Source organism: Plecotus auritus (assembly GCF_963455305.1).
Source record: "Plecotus auritus genome assembly, chromosome: 8".
Taxonomy (NCBI): domain Eukaryota; kingdom Metazoa; phylum Chordata; class Mammalia; order Chiroptera; family Vespertilionidae; genus Plecotus; species Plecotus auritus.
The window spans coordinates 76555762-76573518 of record NC_137782.1 but is presented as its reverse complement, the minus strand read 5'-3'; the positions used below and the strand labels follow the sequence as shown (position 1 = coordinate 76573518).

The 17757-nt window shown below is 37.4% G+C and overlaps 1 protein-coding gene across 3 annotated transcripts in view; it reads left to right on the top strand.

Annotated features, from left to right (window-relative positions):
- The window catches only part of TASP1 (taspase 1), a 279716-nt gene that overhangs the window by 56944 nt on the left and 205015 nt on the right, over nucleotides 1–17757 (top strand). For all 3 annotated transcript variants that reach the window (XR_013961358.1, XM_080683016.1, XM_080683017.1), the window contains 2 exons: nucleotides 1498–1618; nucleotides 6392–6476. Coding sequence is in view for 2 of the 3 variants with exons in the window: in XM_080683016.1 (XP_080539142.1) it covers nucleotides 1498–1618; nucleotides 6392–6476 (206 nt within the window). In the remaining variant the exon portion in view is untranslated. The remainder of the gene's footprint in view (nucleotides 1–1497; nucleotides 1619–6391; nucleotides 6477–17757) is intronic.

Here is a 17757-nt window from a genome sequence, read left to right as displayed (position 1 = left end):
ATGTCTGTATCATAACTGTCTTGATTACTGTAGTTATGTAGCAAGTTATAAAATCTAGCAGTGTGTTAGCCCTCCCGTTTTGTTTTTCTTCTCAAGATTGCTTTGCCTATTCTGAATCTCTTGCATTTCCATATTAATTTTAGGATTAGTTTGTCAATTTCTGCAAATAAAAAAGGCTGCTAGGATTTGATAAGGGATTGTTTTGATTCAGATCAATTTGGGGACTATGACATCTTCAAGATATTAAGCCTTCTTGTCTATGTACATGGCTGTCCTTCCATTCGCTTAGGTCTTCAATTTTTTTAATCCTCATATGAGGATATATTTTTATTGATTGTTAGAGAGAGGAAGGGACAGAGACAGAGAGAAGAACATAGATGTGAGAGAAAAACATCAATCCATTGCCTCCTGTACTTGCCACGACCAGAGAATGAACCCGCAACCTAGGTATGTGCCCTGACCAGGAATTGAACCCACAATTTTTTGGTGAGTGGGACACTCCAACTAACTAAGCCATCCACCAAGGCAGGTCTTTAATTTTTTTCAACATGCTGTATAGTTCTCAGTTTACAGGTCTTATACTTCTTTTGTTAAATTTATTCATAAATATTCTTTTTGCTGTTATTGTTAAGTGTAATTGTTAATTTCATTTTTGGATTTTTCATTACTAGTGTGTAGAAATAAAATTGAATTTTGTATGTTGATCTTACATCTTGCAGCCTTGTTGAACTTGTTTATCAGTTCTAATAGTTTTTTAGTGGAGTCCTGAGAATTTTTTTTGTATACAAGATCATGTCCTCTTCAAATAGAGGTAGATAACATTACTTCTTCCATTCCAATATAGATTCTCTTTATTTCTTTTCTTTTTTTGCCTAGAGTCCTGTCCAGAATATCCAGTATACATAATATTGAATAGAAGTGGTGAGAGTGAACATTGTTGTACTGTATGTATTGTTCCTGATCTTAGGGGAAAGCATTCTGTCTTTCACTATTAATTATGCTGTTAGTGCTCCAGTTTTTGTAGGTATCCCTTATTATATTAAGGAAGTTCCCTTCTATTTTTACTTTGTTGAATGGTTTGTTTTTTCATGAAAGGATATTGGATTTTGTCAAATTCTTTTTCTGTGTTGAGATGATCATGGTGTTTTGTTTTTGGTTTTTGTTCCTTGATTAACATGGTGAATTACATTGATATTAAACCAAACTTGCTTTCTGGGACCCCTCTTTTTCATGGTATATAATCCTTTTATGTTTTGTTGCAATTGGTTTGCTAGTATTTTCTTGAGGATTTTTGGTGACAATATTCATAAGGTATATTGGTCTGTAGTTTTCTTTCCTTATCATGTATTTGTTTTGTTTTGTAATCACAGTAGTATTGCTATCATGTAATGAGTTGGGAAGCATTCTTTCCCTTTCTAGTTTATGGAACAGTTTATGAAGGATTGATATTAAATCTTCAAGACTAACGGTATTTTAATTTTTGTTTTTATCTTTTAGGATTCTCCTTTTACAAATGCAGGAATGGGATCTAATCTAAATCTCCTGGGTGAAATTGAATGTGATGCCAGCATAATGGATGGAAAATCCTTAAATTTTGGAGCTGTTGGAGCATTGAGTGGTATGTGGACACTGTAACACACTATCTCTATCTTTATCTTTATAAAACTATGAATATTACCATTCCATGGCATCTAAAGACCTACTCCAGTTCTTTCCACCATTCTTAATTGGAATAGTGTTGAAAACAAACTTTTAAAAATTTTTTACTAAATTTAAAACATGAAATTTTAGCTGTATATAGTCTTTGTTAGAGTTTGATCATTCTCCATCCCCTTGAGATTATAGACATTTCAAATGTGTTAGCATATTCTCTTAATTTTATAATGATTGGAAATCATAATTTTATAATTACTTGAAATAATGTATTTTTGTTGTTAAAAAATTCAAATGACATACAAGCATACCTAGGAAATATTGTGGGTTCTGTTCCAGACCACCTCTATAAAGTGAATATCCCAAAAAAGTATCACATGAAGCTTTTGGTTTCCCAGTGCATATTAGAGTTAAAAAAAAAATAGGTTCCCTTGGAATTTCTATACATGCAATTATATCACCTGTGAATCATGGCAGTTTTGCTTTTTTCTTTCCAATGTTTAAATGTTTTATTCTTGCATTATTATACTGGGTATGACATCCAGGGCAATGTTGAATATAGGTGGTAATAGTGTACATCCTTGCTTTTTTCCTGATTTTAGAGCGAGAGCATTAAATATTTCACCATTTCGTATGCTGCTAGTAGGATTTTCATAGATGCTCTTTATCATATTGAGAAAGTTCCCTTCTAATCTTAGTTTGCTAATAGTTTTTATTATAAATGGGTATTGAATATCATTAAGTGCTTTTCTGCATCTACTGGGATATGAATTTTCTCCTTTATTTTGTTAAAGGAATTTATGTTCTCTTCTTGGCATAAAATCTTCTTGGTCATAAGTTTTTATTTTTTATATTTTGCTGATGTTCAAGATTTTTGACATTTATGTTTGCATAATAGGCTTTAATTTTTCTTTCTTATAATATTCTTTTCAGGTTTTGGAATCATGGTATGGCTGGCCTCATAAAATGAGCTAAGGATTTTTTTTCTTTCTGATCTTTGAAAGAGTTTGTGTATGATTGGAATGATTTCTTTTTAATTGTTTGGAGGAATTCATTAGTTATTCTAAATTAGTGGTAGAGTTTTTGTGGGAAGTTTTATAAAAAGGGATCCAATTTCTTTAACAGTTATAAGACTATATTTTCTTTTTCTCCTGTGTGTTTTTCAAGGAATTTGTCTTTTTTATATAAGTGTTCAAATTTCTTAGCCTAAAGACTTTTTTGTTAGCTTTCATTATTTATTTCTAGTCTTTAATTTCACTGTGGTCTGAAAACATACGCTATAAGATTCCAAGCCCTTAAAGCCTTTTGAGACTTGCTTTATGGCCCAGATTATGATGTGTTTTTGATAAATGGTCCATGTGAACTTGAAAAGAGTATGTATCTTATAGTTGTTGGGTGCATGTTCTACATGTCAGGTCTATTTGATTATTCATTTATTCCAATATTCTATATTCCTTCTGACTTGTGTGATAGGTAAGAAATGGTATTTCAGTTAGCTTTTATTGTAAAATTTTATTGATATTTAATGAAGTTTCACATGTTTAAAGGCCATTTACATTTTTCTGTGAACTGTTTATACCTCTTGTGTGGCTTGCCTTTTAAAATTCTATAATGTGCTTTATCATATTGGAATTTAAAATTTTTATTTGTCAAACTTATTTCTCTTTTGTATTTTGCATTTGTAAGGTTTCTCTCATAATTATGAGTTTGGTCACCTATATTTTCTTCTATTATGTGTATAATATATTTTTATTTAACTCTTAAATGCATTATTTTTCTGAAATGACCAACAAATTGTCTCTACATAATCAACAACAATAATTACCATTTATTAGATAACTATTGCATAATATGCATTTTCTCCAGTAGTTTACATATATTAAATCATTTAGTTCTTACAATAACATGAGGTCAGTACTTTTCCCCTTATTTTACAGATGAGAAAACTGAGACACAGGAGAGGTTTAGTAATTTGTCCATGGTTACTGTATCAGTCTGGGTTCAACTAGGAGACAGAAACCACCCAGTAGTTTAAACAGGAGAGGTTTAATATAAAGAATTATTAAATAGTGATAAGAGAGTAACTATATGAAGATGGAAAGAAAACTCAAAGTGTATTCTAGGGCAGAAGAATACTGAAGTAGGGATTAACTTGGAAGGGAATTCAGACCTTGTTGTAGAAGGTATGGTTGCAGCCCACTGTCAGGCAGAGAAGTTGCTGGGGTACCCAGGCCATTGTCACTGTGAGAGCAGGAACAATCTTGGGTGGCTCAGGTGAATTTGGCCTGGTAGGTGGGCACACAGAGGTCAGGAAGCCATGGTAACTAAACCTCTGTTGCACAGGATAGCAATTGGGCTTTTGGCTCATTAGACAGTCAACCAGGTGGAGCATTTTGCCATGTGTGCCTGTCGGCTGAGGAGAAGATGGGATCAGTGACTTGAGCTGGGTGCGGCCCTATTCTTTCTGGGGCTGTCAGCAATGCTGCCGTGGCCTGAATCAAGAGCTGGGGAAAACATGTGGTGGCCAAATGCTGGAGAAAACTGTGCCCTGCAGTCACTTAGCACTGGAGACGACCATATGGGCCAAATAGTGGAGAAAAACTGGTATTCTCCAGGAGCTGGATAGCAAGCCACCCTTTCCTCCTGCAGTGTGTCTCCAGTGCCCTCTACTGACAAAGTATATCAGTGTGCCAGCTGGCAAAGGAAACATTTAAAGGGCCCTTTCCCATTTTTACAGATCAGGCAACAAAGGATGAATTTGTAGCTGAGAACCAATAAATTGATAGCTGGTACAGTAGTAAAATAGTCAGATCCTCAGCACTCTATGTGTTCTTTTCTGCCTGTCATATGTACCCTATCTGTGCCCTACTCATTTGAAAACTATCTGTATCACATATTAAATATCCAAATTTGTGTCTGTGTCTGAAGTTTAGCTTTATTCTATTCAATTGATATATTTGTCTATTTTGTACTCAAACCACACTCTTTTCATTAGAATAGTTTTTAATGAAAATGATCTTATTGGGTGAAGTCTTAATTTTTTTCAAAGTTTTCTCTTTCTAATGAATATAAGAGTCAGCTTGGCATACTTCAGGAATTTTTTGAAGTTTTGAATTAATAGATTTGAATTTATAAGTTATTTTGGTAATTGTTAATGTCTACAATATTGAATCATTTATCCAGAAATATATTTAAGAGCTCAGAGACCTGAGCTTTTCCATCCTTTGGTATTTTATACATTTTTTTGTGTGTGTGTGACAGTTTTTTTTTTAATGTCAATATGGTGGTCTTAATTGTAATTTTTATAGCCACTTTATATCCCACTGCTGATTTTTTATTTGCATTAGTAGTGTCCTGAGAGGCATCATAGCTTAGTGGTTAAGGCAGGGGTGGGCAAACTTTTTGACTCGAGGGCCACAGTGGGTTCTTAAACTGGACCGGAGGGCCGGAACAAAAGCATGGATGGAGTGTTTGTGTGAACTAATATAAATTCAAAGTAAAGGAGCGGAGGGGAGAGCAAGAGAACCGGATAGAACAGCCGGATCCGGCCCGAGGGCCGTAGTTTGCCCACGGCTGGAAGGGCATAGTCTCTGGCATTAGCTGCCTCTGTTAAAATCTCAGCACTAATCTTAGGCAGGTGAGATAACCTTCTGTGAAAATGTTTCCTCCGTAATGAGATAGGGTTCATAAGGGTATTTATGTGAAAGACTGAAGGGATCAATTAAGTAATCTGATTACATTTAAGGGATTGGCACCTGGCCTGACACATATTAGATACTAAGTTACTGTCACTGTCTTCTGTCCTCATCATTATTGTCATATTTGTGTTTGTCATTGTCATCCTGATATAATGCTTTCACACTAATACTTACTGCCGTCATTCTTCCCAGATAAGTACCCATTTTTTCACTTTTCACATTCTGTTTTCCCTCCTAGAAACAATCTGAACCACACTTTAGGTTACAATCTGAACTATACTTTAGATAACAATCTTGTATATAGTTGGTCTATTCTCCCTACCCTTACTTAGTTTGAAAGACTTCCTCTATATTCAGTCATTCTTACAGGTGATATTTTAAATATTTGCCCATTAATTTTCCTCCCCAATTAAATTTGAAGCTGTTTGTAATCATGCTTATTTTTTTATTTTTAAAATATTTTTATTGATTTTTAGAGAGAGAGGAAGAGAGAGGAAGAGAGAAAGAGAAACATTGATGTGAGGGCACATCAGTTGGCTGCCTCCTGCAGTCCCCCCATCAGTACCAAGCTCACAACCTGGATATGTGCCCGGATGGGAAACGGAACTGGCAACCTTTTGGTGCATGGGACGATGTCCAACCACCAAGCCAAGCTGGCCAGGGCAATTCTTTAGAGGAAATATATGGTTTTGATTGTAGATGTCACATTTTCAGTTTATTTTTCTATTCTATTATTCTGAAATCTATTAAAAAGGAACCGAATTTAAGTATGTGTTATTTCAAATTCAGTTTTTGCTGCTGTAGCATATGACAAAACACAAGAAGGTATGTTTTATATTTGTTCTTTTCTTGAATTTACTAGGTATTCATGTACTTGTTGATTTGTTCTGTATTTTTTATGATAATTAAGGGTTTTTATTAGTATATAAAAGAAGAGTTTTCCAAGATATTTAAAACTTGTGTTTATTGAAATTGCCACAAAACTGAGTGGGAAACTTGAAGACTTTTTTACTTCATTTTCTGCTAATTTTATTTTATAGGAATCAAGAACCCAGTCTCAGTTGCGAACAGACTCTTGTGTGAAGGGCAGAAGGGCAAGCTCTCTGCTGGCCGGATTCCTCCCTGGTAACCACTTTGTTCTGCCTGACTTTCCTTGGGTCTTTGGTCTTTGGTGCATGCAGTGTTTGAAGCCTATTTTTATCCACAGAAGGTTGATGCTGTTGGTTGTACACCAGTGGTAGCTTGCCTTTGAGTTGAAGACTCACTTTGTTCTGTGATCTTTGTACACTTGATAGAACTCCGGATGGAATAGAATATTGTGGATTAAAGCAGAAAAGAGATCAGAGTTATTTTGGGTTTTGTAGTTGATTATAGGGATGTTTTTGCTGTTACTAAGTACTCAACTGGGGTCTTTTTATTATGAAACTTTAAAAGTATCTTGCACATTCTAGTTCAGAGTCTAAACTAATTGTTAATCTTGAGGAGTTCTTAGAATAAAAGTACTTAATTTTTCTCATCTGCAGAAACACATTGTGACACTAAGATTAGTCAGATCACATCTCTTCTCCAGCATTAACATACAATTCTCATTAAAAACACTTTGAACTTTTCAAATAGTTCTAAGAGTAGAGAGAATGTTGTAAAGAGCCCTCATGAACCTGTCATCCAGCTCCAATAATTAACAATGCTTTTGCTCTTCATCTCTTTCATGCATATCTTTTTTCTTCTGGCATTTTAAAGCAAATCCTCGACATCCTATTTTACTCTCAGATAGTTCTGTAAATTTGTCTGTTTGCAAAACATAACCACCATCCTGTTAGCATGCCTAACATTATTAACAAATATGCCTCAATACTGTCTCATACTCAGTATGTGTTCAGCCTGGCTGTGAAGGTTATATTAGTGTTCTGTGTGAAAGTTATTACAGTAGTACTGTAGGAATCACTTGATTTGTTATAATTTTAAGTCATGGAAAATAAATTTATTAATAGTTTTGAAAAATCTTGAAACCTTTTACCTAAATAAATTAAAGGTATTCTTTTAATCATATACTTCTTAGGTGTTTAATCAGGGTATTAGAAAGGTTGATTATACAAAATTTTCATAGAAATATTAATTTTTAATATTTGTTTTCAATAAAACAAGGGTAAAGGAAAGCAATCTCTAATATGTGTTTCATTATTTCCATCATGTTTAAGAAGTATAAAGTACCGATAAGAAAAAGACAACCAAAATTCTAAAAATTAATAAAGGATACAAATGGACAACTTATAGAAAAGAAAATATTAATGGCATATGAATACATGAAAAGGTGCTCAGTCATAATATTAATCAAAGAATTGTGAATTAAAATATGGTATTTTCACCTTATTTAAAGTAGTAAAATTAACTAATAAGACTAGTTATAAGACTAATATCCAGTCTTGTTGAGGGTGTGGAAAAATAGGTTTTTTTGTGTTACTAGTGCTGGTGGGAACATACATTGATATAGCTAGTTGAGAGACATTTTTACATTATTGATTAATGTAAAAAATGACAATGTAATTGCTTGCTCCAGCAATTACATCTTAAGACAGAACACCTTCACATGTACATAGGAAGGCTTGTGCAGCAAAAGAGGGCTACAGCAGTGTGGCTTATATATAAAACTGTACACAACCTAAATGTCCAGTAATGGCTAAGTAAATTATTTTCTGGTTGTATTATTAACTATGCAGCATAAATGAAAGAGAGAAACATTTACATATAGTAACATGCATAGATCTCTAAGTTGCTGAATGTGTTCAGTTCAGCTTACATTTCCTTAAAAAGTTACAAAATAATGTAATGAATACCTGTTTCCTACCATTCAGGTTCGGAAATAAAATATTATATTACCAAAGATTTGAAGCTGAACCCTTTCTGATGGGATCCTTATCCTTCCCTCTGTCTGTCCTGTACCTTTACCCTGACCCCATCTCTGCCCCTGCTCCTGCCCCTAGGTAACAGTTGTCTTGAATGAAGTTTTTCTCTTTCTAATTTGTTCCTTCATAGTATCACATTACATATTATACTATAATTTTCTAAGGATACACACACACACACACACACACACACACACACACACACACACACACTAGAGACTCGGTGCATGAAATTCGTGCATTCGGGGGGGTGTCCCTCAGCTCCGGCCTGCACCCTCTTGTAGTCTAGGAGCGCTTGGGGGATGTCCGACTGTCGGCTTAGGCCTGCTGCCCATGGGATCTCCCGCTTCCATTCCTCAGGGGGGATCTCTACATCCTTAGTGCTGCCATGGAGGTGGGAGAAGCTCCTGCCACTGCCGCTGTGCTCGCCAGCTGTGAGCCCGGCTTCTGGCTGAGCAGCGCTCCCCCTCTGGGAGTGCACTGACCACCAGGGGGCAGCTCCTGCATCAAGCATCTGCCCCCTGGTGGTCAGTGCGCATCATAGTGACTGGTCATTTCGCGGTTTGGTTGATTTGCATATTAGCCTTTTATTATTTAGGATACACACACACACACAGGTCTGGAAAGAAAGTTACCAAACTCACTGTGATTATTTTTGGGAAGTAGGAGAAAGGGAACAAGATGAGGTAATTGTCAAAAAAGACATGTGTAATATTTTTATATTTTCCAAACATAAAATATGTGGGGAAAAGTGATGGCCATTTTTCTATTAAAATGATGTCATATAGTAATCCTACACTTGTTTGGAACTAGCTATCTGATTTTCTCATGTACATAGTTTTTCTGCTTTGTTCTTTGTTTTCAAATGGTTTCGACTGTTTTAGGCATTTTACATTTCCATATGAATTTTAGAACCAGCCTATCAATTTCTTTTAATAGCTGCTGGAGTTTTGATTAGGATTGCAACATATCCATTTACTAAGAATTTCTTTAACTTCTTTGGACAGTGTTTTATAGTTTTCACTGTACAGGTCTTTCAAAGCTTTTATCCAATGTATACTTAAGTACTTCATTCTTTTTAATGCTATGATAAATTGCATATTTTAAAAATGTTAATTTTCAATAGTTTGTTGGCAATATATAAATATATGAATGATTTTTATTATAGTGATGTTCTATCCTAGGAATTTGCTATACTCATTGTTCTAGTCCCACATTTATAGATTGCATAAAATTTTCTACATGGATAGTCATGTCTTCTGGGGATCTAATTTCACTTCTACTGTTATAATCTGGATTCCTTTAATTAATTTATTTTTCTTTATTACAGTGGGTAGGACCTCTGAAGCAATATAGACTAGAAGTGTGAGAGTGGACATTCTTGCCTTGTTGTGATCTTAGGGAAGTAGCATTTGGTCTTTTACTGTTAAGTCTGATGGTTGCTATAGATTGTTATAAATGCTCTTTTTTATGTTGAGGAATTCCCCTCCTTTTTTTTTTTCTGCTTCTTCATTTATTGTGTTTTTTTAAAGATTCATTTTGATAAATATATGTTCATTGCCATTTTGTTCATATTTTTTATTTTTATTTTTTTTCTTATATTTTTTAAAGAAGACCCTTTAAAATTTCATGTAATATTTGTTGTGATGGACTCCTTTAGACTTTCCTTGTCTGGGAAGCTCTTTATATGTCCTTTGGTTCTAAATGATAGCTTTGCTGAATAAGAGTAATTTTGGTTGTAGGTCCTTGCTTTTCATCACTCTAAATATTTCTTGCCAATTTCTTCTGGCTTGCAAAGTTTCTGTTATGGGAGGTCTCTTCTAGGTAAGTAACTGCTTTTCTCTTGCTGCTTTTAAGATTCTCTATTTTTTTTAACCTTTGGCATTTTAATTATGATGTGTCTTCATGTGGGCCCCTTTGGGTTCATCTTGTTTGGGACTCTGCACTTTCTGGACTTGTATGTCTATTTCTTTCACCAGGTTATGGAAGTTTTCCATCATTATTTTTCAAATAGGTTTTCAATCTCTTGCTATATTTCTTCTCCTTCTGGTACCCCAGTGATGTGAATGTTAGTATGCTCGATGTTGTCTCAGAGGTTCCTTACACTATCTTCATTTTTATAGTTTCTTTTCCCTTTATGCTATTTTGATTGGGTAGTTTTTACTTTCTTATATTTAAAATCATTGATTTGAGTCTCTGCTTCATCTACTCTACTGTTGATTCCCTGTAAATTATTCTTCATTTCAGTTGGTGTATCCTTCACTTCTAACTTTTTTTAAGGTTTCCATGTCTTTCTTTTTTATGGTTCCTATGTCCTTTTTTATGCTGCTGAAGTTCTCTCTTAAGTACAACTAATCTTCCCCTAAGTTAATTGAGCATCCTTGTAACCAGTGTTTTGAACTCTATCTAGTAGATTGCTTGTCTCTATTTTGTTTAGTTTTGTGTTTTTTTTTTTTCATTTGGGATGTGTTTCTTTGTCTCCTCATTTTGGCAGCCTCCCTGTGTTTGGTTCTGTGTATTAGGTAGAGCTGTTACATCTCCCAGGCCTAATGTAGTAGGTGTCCTGTAGGGTCCAGTGGCATAACCTTCCCCATCACCCAAGTTGGGCACTCTAGGTGTGCCCCCCCCCCCCACCATGTGTACGCTTTCTACACCCTCCTGTTATAATTGAGCCTTGATTGCTGTTGACACATCAATGGGAGGGATATACCCCCAGGTCAATTGGCTGCAAGGACTGGTTGTGACCACTGACTATCATGGAGGATCAGCTGTGCAGGGTCCTGCCTCACAAAACAGGACTTAAATTCAGTGGGGCTCTGGTGCCTGCCAAGTCTGCCCCTTGAGTGTGTCACTGTGGAGATACTTGTATGGTGCTTTGATGTGGTCTGAAGCTGTCTAGTGGGTGCACTGGCTATGGGGCCTCCTGTGCCACCACCTGTATTCTGCCCAGGTTCACTCAGCTTGAGCTACAAAGTGATCTACAGATGGCTGCTACTTGTGCTAGGCTTTGAGATACCCAGGAGAGGCAAAGCTGTGAACCATGGCCACTTGCTGCTAGTGCTGAGTCTGGGACCACTTAGTGAAAAGTATGGGGTACACTGAGGCCAGATGCTGTTTGTTTGAGAGATTTTAGAAAAGTCTGAAGTGTGAGCCAAGACAGACCATTCATATGGAAAAGCAATTGGAAACAGCTTGGATAGGCCTGCAAGTTTGTTGGCGTGGGATCTCAGGGAATCACTAGGACAGGCAAACAGTGATAGTCAGGTTGATGGAGACTCAAATATGGTGTCTGCCTGCTAGCTTTGTAATGGGAGGGCTCAGAAAAGGAACAATGGGCTCTGCCAGCACTTTTGTCTAGCAGAAAGCTGCCCCTCCAGCTGTTGTCCTGATGCCAGACAATATCCCTGGTGCCTTTCGAGCTGTTGTCCCAGCATTGGATCTCAGAGGGAGTATGTCCAAGTAAGTTCATGCATGGGCCCTTTAAGAGGAACTGTATGGAATTACAGCAGCTTTCTGTCTCTCTCAGTCATAGTCCCCACTGGTTTTTACAACCAGAAGTTATGGGGACCGCTCTTCCTGGCAATAGAACCCTGGGCTGGGATCCCTCATTCCTCAGGGGGGGATCTCCACAGCCGAGATATGCCTCCCAATTTTTATCTGCCACATGTGTGTGTGGGACTGGCCCTTATCACATCTCCACCCTCCTACCCGTCTCTTCGTGGTTTATTCTTTAATTCCGTAAGTCCTTGTAGGACTTGCTTTTATTTTTATTTTTTTTATTTTTATATTTTATATGGAGAGGATTATTTTATTTTATTTTATTATTTTTTTAATTTAATAAATCTTTATTATTCAGATTATTACAATTGTTCCTCTTTTTCCCCCCATAACTTCCCTCCACCCAGTTCCCACCCCACCCTCTGCCCTTACCCCCCACTCCCCCACTGTCCTCATCCATAGGTGTACAATTTTTGTTCAGTCTCTTCCCGCACCCCCCACACCCCTTTCCCCCCGAGTATTGTCAGTCCACTCCCTTTCTATGCCCCTGATTCTATTATAGTCACCAGTTTATTCTGTTCATCAGATTTTTTATTCACTTGATTTTTAGATTCACTTGTTGATAGATATATATTTGTTGTTCATAATTTTTATCTTTACCTTTTTCTTTTTCTTCCTCTTCTTAAAGAATACCTTTCAGCATTTCATATAATACTGGTTTGGTGGTGATGAACTCCTTTAGCTTTTTCTTATCTGTGAAGCTCTTTATCTGACCTTCAATTCTGAATGATAGCTTTGCTGGGTAGAGTAATCTTGGTTGTAGGTTCTTGCTATTCATCACTTTGAATATTTCTTGCCACTCCCGTCTGGCCTGCATAGTTTCTGTTGAGAAATCAGCTGACAGTCGTATGGGTGCTCCCTTGTAGGTAACTAACTTTTTTTCTCTTGCTGCTTTTAATATTCTCTCTTTGTCTTTTGCTCTTGGCATTTTAATTATGATGTGTCTTGGTGTGGTCCTCTTTGGATTCCTTTTGTTTGAGGTTCTGTGTGCTTCCTGGACTTGTAAGTCTATTTCTTTCACCAGGTGGGGGAAGTTTTTGGTCATTATTTCTTCAAATAGGTTTTCAGTATCTTGCTCTCTCTCTTCTTCTGGCACCCCCATAATTCTGATGTTGGTATGCTTGAAGTTGTCCCAGAGGCTCCTTACACTATCTTCATCTTTTTGGATTCTTTTTTCTTTTTTCTTTACCGGTTGAGTGTTTTTTGCTTCTTTGTATTTCAGATCTTTGACTTGATTCTTGCGATCCTTTAGTCTGCTGTTAGATCTCTTTATAATATTTTTTATTTCAGTCAGTGTATGCTTAATTTCTAGTTGGTCCTTTTTCATATCCTCAAGGGTCTCGCTAAATTTATTGGCCTTTTCTAGAAAATTCTTGAACAACCTTATAACCGTGGTTTTGAACTCTATATCCAGTCATTTGCTTTCCTCCATTTCTTTCATTTGTGATCTGTTTCATTGTCTCCACATTTTGGCTGCTTCCCTGAGTTGATAGAGTGGCTTTGTGTGCTAGGTGTCCTATAGGGCCTGGTGGCTCAGCCTCCCCATTTACCTGAGGTGGACACTCTTGGTGCACCCCTTTGTGGGCTGTGTGCACAGTCTTGTAGTTAAGCCTTGATTGTTGTTGGTATCACTGGGAGGAATTGACATCCAGGCCAGTTGGCTGTGAGGATCAGCTGTGTCTACTATGGGAGAACTTCTGTGCTGGAGACACCCTTATGAGACAGGACTTGCAAAAGCCTCTGTGCTCAGCTTGGATGGGGCAGAGTCTCAGGGCGGAGCAGAAAGCATAGGTTTCCCGTCAGCCCTGCCCTTACAGGCCCCTGTGTCTCAGTTTCCTGTGGTAATCGCTGCAAGCACCTCTGAGAGAAAGCTGCCCTCGAGTTCCACCCACTGCCAGACAGTCCAGTTTCTCCCCGAATGAGTCTGGGTCCCCAGAGTCTTGCCCGGAACTGGAGTTCAGTGCAGTTGGGTGCTTTTGTCTCCCTCCTGCTTGAGAGAGCCAGCCGCGCACTCAGTTGCTCACCCTGTCCATGCGCGCACCTCAGTACCTCTGCCTTCCTCAGTTCCTCTGAGTCTCAGTGTGCTTTTCTCTTTCCTGAAAGTCCAGTTTCACCCCGTATGAGTCTGGGTCCCCAGAGTCTCGCCTGGAACTGGAGTTCAGTGCAGTTGGGAGCTTTTGTCTCCCTCCCGCTTGAGAAAGCTGGCCATGCACTCAGTTGTCAGTCCTCTTTGCGCACGCGCGTTTCAGTACCTCTGCCTCCTGCAGCTCCTCTGAGTCTCAGTGTGCTTTTCTCTTTCCTTCTAGTTGTAGAATTTCCAGTCAGCCAGCCTTCCTGTGGTTCTGGATGATGTTCGTTTTGTCTTTTAGTTGTAGTTTTGAAATTGTTGTGCGAGGCAGCAGTTTAGGTGTTTACCTATGCCGCCATCTTGGTTTCTCCTGTAGGACTTCCTTTTAGATAGGTTTCAGGCAGTTCTGAATGCTGGCTGTTCTCAAGTTTGGTTGTCATTTCGTGTGGTTGTGGGAGGATGTGAGTACTGTGTTTACCTACGCCTCCATCTTCACTTGAAGTCTATCTGAGGAAGTCTCTTTTTTGCATAATGTACTGAGAGTTTTTAATAAAAATGGGTGTTGCACCTTTTCAAATGTTTTTCTGCATTTATTGAGATGATCTTATAATTTTTTTACTTGGTCAATATATTGACTGGTTGATTTTTGGCTATTAATTCAACAGTTGCATTTCTGGGATAAATTCTACTTGGTCATAATGTATAAGACTTTGTAAAGAATTTTTGCACCTATATTAATGAGAGATATTGACCTGTTTTGTTTTTTGGGTATACAGGGATATATTTCTATATTTCCTCAAATTTGGGAAATTTTTGCCTATCATTTCTTCAGATATTTTTGCTGATAACCCCCTTCTCTTCTATTCTTTAGGACTTCAATTATACATCTATTTGACTTCTTTTTTTGTTTTTTTTAAAATATGTTTTTACTAATGTTAGTGAGAGAGGAAGGGAGAGAGGTAGATAGAAACATCAATGAGAGAGAAACATTGATCAGTTACCTCCTGCATGTCCCCTACTGGGGATTGAGCCCACAACCTGGGCATGTGCCCTGGCCAGGAATTGAACAGTGACCTCTTGGTTCATAGGTTGATGCTCAACCACTGAAGTGCACTGACCAGGCTCTATTTGACTTCTTGTAATAGTCCTATAGATCACTGATAATTTGTTTACTTTTTCCATTTTTTCTGTTTTATTTTGAATAGTTTTCATTGCTGTTTTCAAGTTTAGTAATTATTTTTCTGAATATGCAATCACCTGTTAATTCCATCTAATTTATTTTTCATTTCTGACATTGTAGTTTTTTTATCTTTCAGAAGTTTGATTTGCATCTTTAACAAACTATTTTCCATGTATGTACTTAATATGTTTAATCTTTCCTATAGCTTCTTAAACATATGAATAGAGTTATACTGTTTTAATATCTTTGTATACCAATTCTGTCATGTTTACTATTTTGGGGTTGTTTTCAATTGAATGATTTCTCTCCATTATAGATTATATTTTCATGCTTCTTTGCATACTTGGTAATTTTCATTAGATTCCAGACATTGTTTTATTTGGTGCTGGATATTTTATTTTAATAAATATTCTTCAGCTTTATTCTAGGATATGGTTAACATATTGAGAGGCAGTTTCATCTTTTCAGGTCTTGCTTTATACTTTGTTACATGCGACTAGGGAAGCATTTAGCCTTGAGTTGATTTTACTTTGCTATCCAGGCCAAACCCTTCTAAGTATTATAGCAGATGCACCTAGAGTGATGTTTTTTTTTACTTTGACTGGTGGGAACAGGAGCTGTCTCTGGCTTTGTGTGAACTTGGGGAGTGTTTCCTATACAACGTTCACATTATTCTTTCTCATGCTCTGTTTAAGTTCCTTTTACACACACTGATCTCTACTCAACTGAAGACTAGAAGAGGACTCTGCCTCATCTCTAGTACTTTGCCCTCTGAACTCTGGCTACCTTGGTTGGCTTCTTTGGATGTCCAACTCAGAGAGACTGCCAGGCTCTTCCTGAATTAACCTTCTTGTGCTGAGGCCTGGAAACTTCAGGCAGTAAGCTGGGACAGTGAGAGGGTTTACCTTGTTTGTTTCCTTTCCCTCAAGGATCACTGTCCTACGTTGCCTACTAACATCTAAAAACTGTTGTTTTCTATATTTTGTCTGACTGTTTTTTCATTGGTTCAGGCAAGAGTGTAAATTTCTTCCTTGTTACTCCCTCTTGTTCAGAAGCAGAAATCTTTCACAAAAGTTCACTGTATACTTGCAGTAGTTTACAAAAGCCCAATTCCCTGATTATCCTAGTGTTTTATTTCTTAAAAATACTATTTAATCTATTGTAGTTTATAAATTTATTAAATTTTCGAATATACTACTTTTGTTGTGAACTTTAAAAGAAAATTTGAAACCTAAAGATTAAAAGAAACATAAGAGACTTATCAAATGATATAGATTTAGTTGAATTTCCATTCAAACCAAACAGTTTAACAAACAAAATAAAAACAGTAGCAAAATTTTTTATGACAATCAGGGATATGTGAACATATTGACTATATTTTGAGTCTAAGGATTTATTGTTAATTGTTTTTTGGTGTCATTTGGTTACGTTGTGGTTATCTGTTAAGAATAATTTTTTGAGATGTATGCAAAATATTTATATTTGAAATTCAATATTTGGGATTTGCTTCAAAATAATTTGAGTGGGGGTATAAATGAATGAGGTTAGCAATCTGTATATATAAAAGGCTAATATGCTAAGTGTCCGACCATCCGACTGGTCGCTATGACGTGCACTGACCACCAGGGGGCAGACGCTGAATGCAGGAGCTGCCGTGATTGCACTGGTCATTTACAGAGAAATGGCACCACGGATCTGATGCCCACAAAGCAACACTCAGCTTCCCCCATGTGGGACACAGGCACCGCCACCACCCCAGAGCCATAGCCCACCAAATCGTAGCTGACGCTGCCAAGACCCAATGGTGCAAAATGTGGCCCACAGCCCAGCCCAGCCTGGAAACGGTGGCTATGGGTACTAGGTAATGACACACAGCAACGCCCAGCTTCCTCTCCATAGCGACAGGCCATTTAACAATAAACGGCACTGTGGACCTGGCACCCACAAAGCAACACTCGGCTTCCCCCCAATGGGACACAGGCCCCACCACTACCCTGGAGAGATACCTCACCAAATTGCAGCCGATGTTGCCGAGACCACATGGTGCAAAATGCAGCCCACTGCCCAACCCAGCCCGGAAACAGTGGCTATGGGCACTGGGTAATGATGTACCATAGCAACATCTGGCTTCCTCTCCCTAGCGACTAGGCTCCTTGGAGTTTCTTCAGCCCAGGAACATTACTTGGTTTATAGCCAGTGGAAACATTTTACACTTTAACCAAATGTCTATGAAGCGTTTTCCTGTGCCTCATCTCATTTGATCTTCACAGAAGTCCTGGAGTAGGTAAATAGGAGACTTGATGGAATCCTATTTTCTTTTCATTAGCTGGAAAACGGAGATTTAGAAAGCTTAGAAACTTGACCCTACTGAAAAGAAGTAAGAAATGGTGGACCTTGAAAATGACTTCAGGTTTTCTCACTACACAGAATATAGTCAAACACTGCTGCAGTTAAATATTTTACCCCTTGTTCTCCCTGCATGATCTACAATAATAATCTGCTTTGTGTTGATATTTACTACTGTGTTGCTGACAATTACCTGAAAGAGAAATTGGGTTGCTTCACTGGGCTGGAAAAAGTTTAGCTACATCAGAAAGCACGTCTAATTAAGCAGGTTTATTCTATATATATAAAAGGTTAAGTTGACTCGCGCATGCAGGATACATATAAAGCTCTCACTGGTGCCAATTGCACGCG